This window comes from Bubalus bubalis, chromosome 2, assembly GCF_019923935.1.
Source record: "Bubalus bubalis isolate 160015118507 breed Murrah chromosome 2, NDDB_SH_1, whole genome shotgun sequence".
NCBI lineage: Eukaryota > Metazoa > Chordata > Mammalia > Artiodactyla > Bovidae > Bubalus > Bubalus bubalis.
In genome coordinates, this window is record NC_059158.1 from 71,250,726 (window position 1) to 71,264,136 (window position 13,411).

Sequence of the window (13,411 nt, forward strand, 5' to 3'; positions counted from 1 at the left end):
TACTCTAGACTTGAGATATTTGGTAGGTTTGCCAGACAAAATACTGGGAAGAAAAAGTCACTGGGAAGGCTTAGAGTGAGGAACATGAAAAATTTTGCAATGTGGCTTAAAGTTTTCCATATTTGTTTCCAGCCTTTTTAATTTGGAGAGAGGAGAAGTAAGGTTACTGGGTTCAAACAGAAAGACACCCAGTTAAATTTGAACTTTAGATCAACAACAAATAATATTCTCAGTATAACTATGTCTCAAATAGTGCAGATATTAGTGATTTATCTGAAATTCAAATTATATGGGGTGTCCTGTATTTTTATTTGTTAAAACTGGCCACCCCACCTACACTGTTCAGTTTATGCTCTAAGACATATTATGATTTTGTTGAGGAAAAGACATAAATTAAGGCCACTAATAATACAAGCAGAGAAGCGTATGAGAAATAGATTCTTTTCTTTGAAGATTATTTTCTATTGCATGATTCATTCAATATTCGCTGAGTGCCAACTAAGTATCAGGCATTCTTCTAGGGACAGGATATCCATTGGCAACCAAAACGAGATTTGATCCTTGCCTTCATGGTGCTTGCAGTCTAGAGGGGGAGGCAGGGGACGAACAAGCCAACACATAACTCCAACTGTGATAAGTGGTGTGAAGGAAACAGCCTGTGAACACAGAGAGTAATGGTGAGTGAGCTGGTTTCTCAAGGCACAGACTGAAGACCTCATTGAAAAGGTAACATTTAACCTAATTTCAGAAGGATGAAAATATAAACCAGGAGATAAGGGCAAATAAGGCTCTAAGATGGAAAAGAGCTTGGTGTATAGAAAACCCTAAAGGAGGTGAGCATGTCCAGAGAATATATAGAAGAGAGTGCAGGGCATGCAGTGTGATTTGAGAGGGCGCCAGGGGCCACATCGCGATGTTATTCTAAGTGTAACCAGAGTCACTGATGACTGATGAGTTTTCAGCTGGAGGATGGCAAGATCTGATTTATATTTCTTAGGTACCACTCTGGCTGATGTATGCCAAAGAGATCAGAAGGGGTCAGGGTAGAAAGATGATTGTCAGGGCCCAGCTAGGAGAGGATGGTGGACTGGACCTGGGTAGGTGGTGGTAAAACTGGAAAGAGTCAGGATACAGGAGTGGAAATGACATATTGTTCTGCTGGATTCAATCTGAGGGAAAGAGGGAGGGGGGAAAAAAAAATCAAGGATCACCCTCAGGTTTTTCTACTTTAAATAATTGATTGGATGAAGTTTCATCATGTTGCTGGGAAGACTGGGAGAAAAATAGATGAGTGACATCCATTTCCCATGGCTCCTGTAACAAGTTAGCACAAACTTTGTGGATTAAAACAACAGACAGAACTTTATTATCTTGAAATTCTAGAGGTCAGAAGTCTGAAATGGCTCTCCTTGAGCTAAAATCAAAGTGTGAGTAGGCTGTGTTTCTTCTAGGGGAGGCTCTGGGGGACAGTCTGTTTCCATGCCTTTTCTAGTTTCTAGAGGCTTCCTGCATTTCTGGGCTCATGTCTCCCTTCCGTCTTTAGAGTTAGCAATGGAGTGTCGATATTTCTCATGTCACATCACTGATTCTGACTCACCTGCTTTCTTCTTTGACTTATAAAGACTCCTGTGACTATATTATGTTCACCTAGATAATCCAGGATCATCTTCCTATCTACAGGTTAGCTGATGAGCATCCTTAAATCCACTGGCACCTAAATTCCCCCTTGCCATGTAACATAAATATGTGCATGTTTCAGGGACTGGGATGTGGACATCATGAGGGGATGAGGAGCATCATTCTGTCTACTAAAGATGGGAAAATGATGAGTCAACCAAGTTGGAAGTTAGTGATGTAAACAGCAGGATATGTGGATTTGAAGCTCAAGGAGAGATTAGGGCTAAATTTGAAAGTTGTCAACTTATAAATGGTATATAAGGTCATGAGCATGTGTGACATCACTGAAGAAGAGACTGAGTAAATGTCTCCATTTAGAGTTCAAATAGAGGAGGCAGGCTAAAAGAGAACACAGAAAAAGAACAGACAGGAATGTGGAATGACAACCAAAATAGTGTGGTGTCAAGAAGACCCTCTTCAAAAACAGCCAGAGCAATCACCTGCATTCAATGTTGCTGCAAAATATATTTGCAGATCTGTCCAGAGAGATCTGGATTTGATAGCAAGAAATGGAAAACCATGATACAAGCTGTTTCAGTGAAATTATGAGGGAACAACCAAAGCTGATGCAGTTTGAGGAGTAAATGGATGTGATCCCTGACCACAGGTGATGAGAGAAAGTCCTGAGTGTCCTCACAGCCTTTGTAGATGCTCATTAGGAAGAGTGAGGTGGTCACATTTGATCAGAGGCTTTACTACAGTAAGAAACAAGGAGCTAAGCAAGGCCACTGTTGTGTATTTCTGTCTGGTCAGGGTTGTATGGTAGCTGCAACGATGGTATACATGAAGGGGGTACAGGTGTTACTAGGTTCTCATTGCTGTGCTCTGTGTGTAAAGCAAGTCCTGAGGGTGACTGAGCAATGACACATGATCACCTTCCTGATGCATTCCAGGAAACCCTTTAGGACCAAACAGCAGAAACTTCTTGGAAGGATAAAATCAGAGCATTCTATAGCAGGGCGCAAGGATCTCTTGTCCTGTGGAATCTGCTTTGCTGGCTTGTTGCCCTTCTAGGGATTCTTTGAGGGGACAATGTCGCCTCCTCCTAGACTGCAGTTTACCAAAGGGCCTGCTCCTGCATGAACAAGGTACTCTTATTAGCTGATGATACATCCCTGCTCACCAACAAGAGACTGTCCGTTTCAGAAGAAATGTATTACTTTACTTTTCAGAGCAAAATATGCACTAAGAAAGCTGTAGTTGAAGAGGGATTTAACCTTTCTCAGATTTATTTGATATTTGTACAGATTAAGGATGGAACTGGTAGCACATGTATAATGTGCTTGTGTGTGCACACACATACATTGTGTTTGTGTGTGCATGAGTGTGTGCATTTGCCTCATAACATCCAATACTGACTCAAGGAAATGTGAGTTTATTTGTTCTACAGAACAATAAGTCTGGAACAGGGCAGACCAGGGTTGGCTTCATTTCTCTTTCCCTTTCTGCTCTAGATCTGTAACAATGCATCTATTCACGCTTATGGCCATAACCTCATAGATGACAGATTTTGCTGAATGTCTAGGCCTTACAGCTGTTTTCCAGGGAAAACAAAGAAAGGATACAGGCAGACACAACACTCCCACATATATTTTATCGATCAGAGGAATGTCACACGGCCACCCGACATGATAACGCCTAGTGGCAGGGAGCCTGCCAATTGGGTTTTTGATTTTCAAACTCTATCAGTAAGTTATGATGCGATGATAAAGCACAAAAGCTGATTTCTTGCTCATGTGACACAGCATCAGCAGTGTGTTGGCTATGGCTCAGCTCCATGCATTTTCTTCACCTGGAGACCCAGGCTGAGAGGGGCAGCACCTCTCAGGACCATGCCCGTCCTGTGGTGGAGGAAAGAGAGCATGGCAGAACCACATGATGGCTCTTAAAGGCTGTTCTCAAACGTAGCATCATCACTTTCCTCCACCATCCATTGACTAAAATAAATCATATACTAAGGCTGATGTCCATGAAACAGGGAAATATCATCCTTTTACAAAAAACATTGCAGGGGACTTCCCTTATAGTCCAGTGGTTAGGAATCTGCCTTCCAATGCAGGGAACATGGGTTCAATTCCTGGTCAGGAAACTAAGATCCCACACGCAACAGAGTGTGGCCAATTAAAAAGAAAATTGCAGATGGTTGGGAATACCAATGTATCTTTCCTAGAGAACAAAAGCAGGCAAATGAGAATAGACCAGACGTGGAAGTTGAGTCAGCAAGTTACAGTGTCTGCCACACGACACACACATAGACACACACACACAAATATGCACATATATACATGTGCACACACACATACATATACCTTTTAATTTATTTGCATTTCAAAGCATTTCATGGGAGAAATATTCACACCTTGGGAACTGTGGTCTTGAGTTACATCATGTCCCTTGGGTAAAATAACTACTTATAAAAATATCCTGGTATAAAATACGTAGCCTTTAACTTGGACTGTCATTCCATTCCTCATTATAATAGATTTCTCTGTAGTTGCACAGAAGATAATCTGTATCACAGATGGTTACTGGGAATTTCTCATCATACATTAGCACCCATTATTATGTCAAGGTGGTGTTCTTGAACAAAGTTTAGTTTTGTGCCAGGAGAATTTCAGAAAATTAAGTCATGTCTAGTTATTGAAATTTATTTTTTCCTTTTTTTCTGAACCAGGTGCTATCTTATCATGCAACATGTTCAAAAGCTGAAGTTGACAAGTTTAAGGTAAGGAAGCAAATAGTGCATAAAGTTAAACTTCCCGGGGCTTTTGGACCCTTTGTCTCTTGCCTCTAAACTAGTCCTGCCCACTGGATGCTGGGGAAATAGAACTGGGTAAGGCCCATTTGCATATTTCAGTTTTAGAGGGGAAAAGGAATTTATGTATAACTGAATGGCCCCTTCCTAATCATTTAAATGATTCAGTATTTCTTTCTTTCCTTTTTTAAGTATGCAGGATATCAGAAAAAGAAATCTGTGTAATATGATGAGAATCGGGATGCCTGATTTCGGCATTTGTCTTACCTCTAACTTTCTGTTCACTTAAAATCTTAGGGTGTATATCTTCATCTGTAAAAAGAAGTAAAGAGATTAAAATAGTAGCTACCATTTACCAGCTGCTTACTATGAACCAGGTACAAAACAAAGCATTCTATCTGTATTAATCTGAGTCTCATACTCCTATGAAGTATGTATTATTTTACAGATGAGTGAACTGAAGCACAAAGTTATTGAGCAGACAGGCCAATGTCAAACGATTGTAAGGGGTACGTACAGTCAAGCAATCTGGCCATAGAACTGGAGTCCCCTAATCACTGTGCTACACTGCTACCCAGCAAGACCCCCTTCCAGCTCTGACATGAGTCTCAGACATTCCTTTCCCCTTAATCACCCTCCTTCCCTTCAAGGCAGGTCAGGATTCCTGCTCCTCTCCCTGCACTTCTGAGTGGTCAAAACAGGGGAGTATGGGATTTTCCCCTCCCTTGGGAAGTTTAGGTGTCTGTCTTTTTCAGATTTTGCGGAGGTCCAGAGAATTATCAGGCTTCCCTTGTGACTCAGCTGGTAAAGAATCCACCTGCAATGCGGGAGACCTGGGTTCGATCCCTGGGTCGGAAAGATGCCCTGGAGAAGGGAAAGGCTACCCACTCCAGTATTCTAGCCTGGAGAATTCCGTGGACTGTATAGTCCATGGGGTTGCCAAGAGTCGGACACGACTGAGCAACTTTCACTTCACTTTGCTTCACAGAATTATCAGCTAAGTTACTACAATCATAAAAAAGAAAATGTAATATATATGTGTAGTAGCATGGTGGCTACTCTTGAGCATGTCATTTGAATGTGATGCATTTTGTCTTCCCAGGAAAAAATGGCCTGGAGACCTTTGGGCCTCATGATTGAATCAGATCATTAGGGTTCAGTCACACCTACTTAAGAAAACAAGGGAAGACCCTAAACTCAGAGCAGGGATGAGGGAACTGCTAGGAAAGTCAGGGAGCAGCACATGGGCAGCAAACAAAGGTGAGCTGCTTGGACTCCATCCAGGGATATGGTTTCTCATTGGCTTGGAGAGATGCTTAGGAAAAGACCTACCATGATGACCCAGATCAAGAGAGCCACGGTGCCAGTGAGGGGACAGCAGAGAACAGAGGAAAAGACAGGACAATCAAAACCACAGCAGTCAGGGTCTGTTTGCTGTGGAGATCAACATCCCACATATGTGAGCAGCAGCAGGGCAGGGCTTTTTATATACTTTGTTCTCTGTTCTATCTCTACCTCTGTTCACTGTTCTTGGAACATAGTAGCGCTCAATAAATACTTGTCAAATGGATTGAATGACTAAATCAACCCCAAAATCTTTCATGTTCTATAACTCAAAACAGTTATTCATTAAGAAAATGTTAAAAAATATGGTGATATATAATTATACTTTATTTTTATATTTACTTTTATAGATTTTGTTGTTTTTTCTTTATTATTGAAGTGTAATTGCTTTACAGTGTTGTGTTAGTTTCTGCTGTATAAAAAAGGGAGTCAGCTATGTTATATTTTATATATTTTTATATATATTTATATATATTTTATAACCATGCCCATCAAAAATATTAAGGCTTTTTTACTTTAACCACATTGAGTTATGTAGACATTCCGTATAAATATTTTACTGTTTTATGTTTTATATTTTTACTATTTTATAATTATCATCATTGCTAAAAGATGGAAGGGGCAGGCAGGGAGAAAAATAGCAAAGCTCATAATGGACTAAATATAAGAGCTATGTGATGTGACATGTCCAGTACTGAAGCAGCCAAAATCAATAGCTGTCTACTTTCTAAAAATCCTGCTCTATGTTCAGGCTTAACTCTTTCCTTAGAATAAGGAAAACACATCATCTTGGAATTTGCTGTGCTTCTTTATTTTTAGCTCACAAACATACTAAAAATATGAAGTATTTAAATTTGAGGGAAAAAAGCGTTATTTCATCTTAAAATGATCAAGATTATTAACTAAACTAATTTATTCCAGATTTTTTTCCTGTAAGATATTAGTGAATATTTTATTAGAATGTAATTGAGATATACTAGATAATTTTAACTTAGTGGCTTTTTTTCTTGAAATATAAAGTAAATAAAACATTATCATAATTGGTAGCTGATATCTTATAATTGCAGCAATAACATGTAAATGTAGTGGGCTTAAAATAATCCTGCACATAGAAAAGTATTTACTGAAATTTCACACTAGAGTATGTGCAATGGCAGTTTCCTAACATTGTAGCTAAGTAACAGTGAATAGTGCTTTGTCTTACAAATAAATTATGCATATATTAAAAATATTATAACCTTGGCTACTACCATACTTTTTTCAACAGAGCTGCGTGCTAAATCACTTCAGTCATGTCCAACTCTTTGCAACCCTGTGAACTATATCTCACCAGGCTCCTCTGTCTATATATATATATATATATATATATGTATATTTATAGAGAAAGGGAGGGAGAGAAAGGAGAAATTTGAAATGTAGAATCAGAGTTATCCATGAGATTTCATAAGTGGAAGAATGGCTGAGTTTCAAAGTGTTGTGCTATACCCAGTTGGGACCAAGCTAGTGATCAGTGATTCAGAGATTAGGTCAGAATTTGGGGAGAAAATGGTTTCATCATTGACTGCTAAAAAGATCTGGAGGTCAAATACTCAGATCAGACTCCAGTTGCAGCCTATGATTCACCACATCTGGGATTCAGACATGTCTTAAAGACCAGTGAGATGTGGTCTGTTTACATGAGAGTCCTCTGAGTAAAAACTTCTTCCTATTGGGAGTTGAGGCCATGGGCTTCAGTGTCTGGAGAATTCCAAGTTCAGCATGGAGTCTGCCTCTTGGATTTGTCTCTTACTCCAGCTTACCATGAATTCATGTTCTCAGCTAAGGACGTGAGTGGACACAAAAGGCATGGACTTTATATAGTTTCAGTGAATTAAATGCCCCCAAGAGCACAGGGATTCCAGAGTGTCAGTAACACACAACAGGATACAGCAGCCCAATAGAAGGAAGCATTACTATGACCAGAGGCAAGGCACCTACCTACCAATATGACCAGCAGAGGCTGAGGGACTCACAGCAGACTGAGTGGTCACATCTTAAGGACAAGAACCTTGAGAGATGGAGAGCCCAAAATCCTGGAGGGTGTGATACATACCATTCAGTCAGTTCAGTTCAGTTTAGTCGCTCAGTCGTGTCTGACTCTTTGCAACCCCATGAATTGCAGCACGCCAGGCCTCCCTGTCCATCATCAACTCCTGGAGTTCACTCAAACTCACGTCCATCGAGTCGGTGATGCCATCCAGCCATCTCATCCTCTGTCGTCCCCTTCTCCTCCTGCCCCCAATCCCTCCCAGCATCAGAGTCTTTTCCAATGAGTCAACTCTTCCCATGAGGTGGCCAAAGTACTGGAGTTTCAGCTTTAGCATCATTCCTTCCAAAGAAATCCCAGGACTGATCTCCTTTAGAATGGACTGGTTGGACCTCCTTGCAGTCCAAGGGACTCTCAAGAGTCTTCTCCAACACCACAGTTCAAAAGCATCAATTCTTCAGTGCTCAGCCTTCTTCACAGTCCAATTCTCACATCCATACATGACCACTGGAAAAACCATAGCCTTGAATAGATGGACCTTTGTTGGCAAAGTAATGTCTCTGCTTTTGAATATGCTATCTAGATTGGTCATAACTTTCCTTCCAAGGAGTAAGCGTCTTTTCATTTCATGGCTGCAATCACCATCTGCAGTGATTTTGGAGCCCCAAAAAATAAAGTCTGACACTGTTTCCACTGTTTCCCCATCTATTTCATATGAAGTGGTGGGACCAGATGCCATGATCTGAGCTTTAAGCCAACTTTTCACTCTCCTCTTTCACTTTCATCAAGAGGCTCTTTAGTTCCTCTTCACTTTCTGCCATAAGGGTGGTGTCATCTGCATATCTGAGGTTATTGATATTTCTCCCGGCATTCTTGATTCCACTTGTGCTTCTTCCAGCCCAGCGTTTCTCATGATGTACTCTGCATATAAGTTAAATAAGCAGGGTGACAATATACAGCCTTGACGTACTCCTTTTCCTATTTGGAACCAGTCTGTTGTTCCATGTCCAGTTCTACCTGTTGCTTCCTGACCTGCATATAGGTTTCTCAAGAGGCAGGTCAGGTGGTCTGGTATTCCCATATCTTTCAGAATTTTCCACAGTTTGTTGTGATCCACACAGTCAAAGGCTTTGGCATAGTCAATAAAGCAGAAACAGATGTTTTTCTGGAACTGTCTTGCTTTTTTGATGATCCAGCGGATGTTGGCAATTTGATCAGTAGGTCGGTAGGTGCCCAATATGCTAGTGGAGATCAGTGGGAAATAAACCTCAGAAAGAATGAAAGGATGGAGCCAAAGCAAAAACAATACCCAGTTGTGGACGTGATTGGTGATAGAAGCAAGGTCCGATGCTGTAAAGAGCAATATTGCATAGGAACCTGGAATGTTAGGTCCATGAATCAAGGCAAATCAGAAGTGGTCAAACAGGATATGGCAAGAGTGAATGTCGACATTCTAGGAATCAGCAAACTAAAATGAACTGGAATGGGTGAATTTAACTCAGATGACCATTGTATCTACTACTGTGGGCAGGAATCCCTTAGAAGAAATGGAGTGGCCATCGTGGTCAACAAAAGAGTTCAAAATGCAGTACTTGGATGCAGTCTCAAAAACGACAGAATAATCTCTGTTTCCAAGGCAAACCATTCAATATCATAGTAATCCAAGCCTATGCCCCAACCAGTAATGGTGAAGAAGCTGAAATTGAACAGTTCTATGAAGACCTACAAGACCTTTTAGAACTAATATGCAAAAAAGATGCCCTTTTCATTATAGGGGACTGGAATGCAAAAGTAGGAAGTCAAGCAACACCTGGAGTAACAGGCAAATTTGGCCTTGGAGTATGGAATGAAGCAGGGCAAAGGCTAATAGAGTTTTGCCAAGAGAACGTACTTGTCATAGCAAACACCCTCTTCCAACAACACAAGAGAAAACTCTACACATGGACATCACCAGATGGTCAACACCAAAATCAGATTGATTCTATTCTTTGCAGCCAAAGATGGAGAAGCTCTATACAGTCAGCAAAAACAAGACCAGGAGCTGACTGTGGCTCAGATCATGAACTTGTTATTGCCAAATTAAGATTTAAATGAAAGAAAGTAGGGAAAACCACTAGACCATGCAGGTATGACCTAAATCAAATCCCTTATAATTATACAGTGGAAGTGAGAAATAGATTTAAGGGCCTAGATCTGATACATAGAGTGCCTGATAAACTATGGATGGAGGTTCATGACATTGTACAGGAGACAGGGATCAAGACCATCCCCATGGAAAAGAAATGCAAAAAAGCAAAAGAGCTGTCTGGGGAGGCCTTACAAATAGCTTTGAAAAGAAGAGAAGCGAAAAGCAAAGGAGAAAAGGAAAGATATAAGCATCTGAATGCAGAGTTCCAAAGAATAGCAAGAAGAGATAAGAAAGCCTTCCTCAGCAATCAATGCAAAGAAATAGAGGAAAACAACAGAATGGGAAAGACTAGAGATCTCTTCAAGAAAATTAGAGATACCAAGGGAACATTTCATGCAAAGATGGGCTCAATAAAGGACAGAAATGGTATGGACCTAACAGAAGCAGAAGATATTAAGAAGAGATGGCAAGAATACACAGAAGAACTGTACAAAAAAGATCTCCATGACCCAGATAATCACAATGGTGTGATCACTCACCTAGAGCCAGACATCCTGGAATGTGAAGTCAAGTGGGCCTTAGAAAGCATCACTATGAACAAAGCTAGTGGAGGTGATGGAATTCCAGTTGAGCTCTTTCAAATCCTGAAAGATGATGCTGTGAAAGTGCTGCACTCAATATGCCAGCAAATTTGGAAAACTCAGCAGTGGCCACAGGACTGGAAAAGGTCAGTTTTCATTCCAATCCCAAAGAAAGGCAATGCCAAAGAGTGTTCAAACTACCACACAATTGCACTTATCTCACGTGCTAGTAAAGTAATACTCAAAATTCTCCAAGCCAGGCTTCAGCAATATGTGAACCGTGAACTTCCAGATGTTCAAGCTGGTTTTAGAAAATGCAGAGGAACCAAAGATCAAATTGCCAACATCCGCTGGATACATACCATCAATCACTTTCAATTCATTATTATCTGTATTCCTAGGTGATATGGCCTAAAGCAACACAGATTTTCTATATGATAAATCTGTAGTGAATCTTCAATAATCATTCATGCTAGGCTGGTACCACATTACTTTTCCTTGTATCTTATCTTCCAATTTTATACTCTTCCATGTTGGGGATTTCTCTTCCTATTCTAGAATGCCATAAAGTGGGGGGCAGTGTTTTCATTTCTGTTTTGTTCTCTTAATCCTATTTCTCCTGTAGGGAAATGTCTCCTTGAGGGGTGTGTGGTGGTGGGCGGGGGGTGGGTTAAAGAGTGAAAACCTTTCTAGAAGTGCCCCTGGATTGTCTAACCAAAATAAGTAGGTGAAACAACATATAATTGCTCATCCAACAATGTCAGAACCTAAGCCCGTTTTTTTGTCTTTCTGATATATCATTTATACCTTGGGAAACAGTCCTTTCTGTAGGGCCACCTGTGCACAAAACGTTTACAGAACTTCCTTGAACTAATGAGTTTTTAAGAGTCTGATTCAGGTTATAATACTAATTTATCACTTATGGGTTGGTCACCCTATGCACTGAATGAGGAAACCAAGATCTAAAGAATGGTTTTTATTATCATGAACGTTACTGATCTTTCTTGAACTTGAAATAAGAAAGATGCGTCCAGAAATATCTGTGCAGATTCTAGTGCCTGTGTACTTCTGTTCTGCTCTGTGTAAAGAGGAATACTGTATAAAGACCATACTGACAATTAGGTCTCTTTGAAGAGGACTGGTTTAAAGGCTTTTAATAACCTGAAGATGCCAGCTGTGATAACATAAGAAAATGAGTTTAGTACACCAATTATATGCTCCCATAATTCCAAGCACTTTCCTAGGATTCCAATGCAGCGGACAGACCAAATAGTTATCACTATATATGCCAGTTTACCAATTAAAATCAACTCATGGTCATCCTCATGTTATATTGCCACCTTCTATCATCCCTTCTTTCAATTCCAAACTACAAGGGTTATGGCTGCAATCAAACCTGAACTCGTTTACAGCACTGTTTAACTGCCTCAGTCATTAAACACCAATAACTCACATTGGGTATTTGGGTTTGGACTACCTCTTGCATATTGTAAGTTTTCAATATTATTGTCTAGGCCAGACAATATCCTGGTAAAATAAAGTACCAAGAATGGGTACACCCTGTGGACTTTACCTACAAAAATAGGAATGGCTACATCAAAAATATGGTTTCCTCTGTGAAAAGAATGGCATGGGCCTGGCTGGGCGATGAGAAGGGCTGTGCTAGCCTCTTCTTTTGTTTTTTAAGTAGTCAAGTTTCAGGAGATATATTCGATGCATGAAATAGTCTGATGTTATAAGACATTTCCGCCCTCAGAACTGTCCATGCTGCCATGCAGGTAGATGTGTGTGTCCTGGGCCTTGAGCAAGAGTCCCTGCTTGTGCAATGCACATGCTCAGTTGCCCAGTTGTGTCTGACTCTTTGCAACCCCATGGACTGTAGCCCACCAGGCAGACTGTACCCTGTCCATGGGATTTCCCAGGCAAGAAAACTGGAGTGGGTTGCCATTTCCTTCTCCAGGGGATCATCCCAACTCAGGGGCTGAACTCTCATCTCCTGGTTGGCTGGCAGATTCTTTACCACTGAGCCACCTTTGGAGCCCTGCCTGCACAAAGGAGGCAGTAATTGGGACTCACCCCCACCTGCCTGGCCAGGTGCATGGCATGCTGTTTAGGAATTGAGCCTCCAGAGGGCGCACCTTTTTCTAGTTGCAGGAAGGCAGGACATGTGCTGGCCATTACCTTTCCAATCTCACTTGGGTGGAAAAGCCCAAGTCTTGCAGCCACTTGTTGCAGAGGACAAATGCACCATGCAGAGAGGGCCTAGACCCTTGACATTTACCCAATGCCAGGTGATGCGGCGATTCCTGAGGAGGGGAAAGTAGGGGGAGGGTCTGGGACACATGTCCCCCACCCCAATCAGTAGGGAGCACCTTCCAGCTCCTCTTCCACAGGCTGGCTACTCCCTCGGAGGCACCTCCATGACTCAGGGGTAACCCCTGGAACTCAGGGTGCCAGGGAGGGAAGAAGAGCTCTTTCTTGTTTCTGTACTCTCAGCCCTCACAGCCTTTCCTGGAATGCTATCTTTGGGAATCTCAACAGCAGTGACCTTCCAGTTCACTCCAGCTAATTTCTAAGCTTGTTTATAGATGACCACACAGCATTATGAACGGAATTTGGGTATTATCCTACACCTAACCTATTCTGTCTCTTCTCTGAGCCCCCAGCCTCTTGAATCAAGGCGGGTTGTTTTGACTTTAAATAGTATTTATGCCAAGTTTAATATCTGAGATTTTCTTTTTTCATCGTCAGTGAAAGTTATTGAGCCTTCAGCAGGAAATTGACTGTGGGGGACATGGCTGAGTCAGCGTCTTAAAGGGCACATCCCGCTCCTAAGGCAGCAGCCTGAGCTGACGGCCTCGCTGCTTAGGACAGGACCATAAATATTTGGGTGCCTTGTG

At 41.3% G+C, this 13,411-nt stretch overlaps 1 protein-coding gene across 1 annotated transcript in view; it reads left to right on the top strand.

Annotated features, from left to right (window-relative positions):
- Window positions 1-13,411, top strand: part of PDE11A (phosphodiesterase 11A) — a 420,247-nt gene that overhangs the window by 272,811 nt on the left and 134,025 nt on the right. The window contains exon 10 of the mRNA XM_025274296.3: window positions 4,352-4,402. Within this exon, the coding sequence (XP_025130081.3) occupies window positions 4,352-4,402 (51 nt within the window). The remainder of the gene's footprint in view (window positions 1-4,351; window positions 4,403-13,411) is intronic.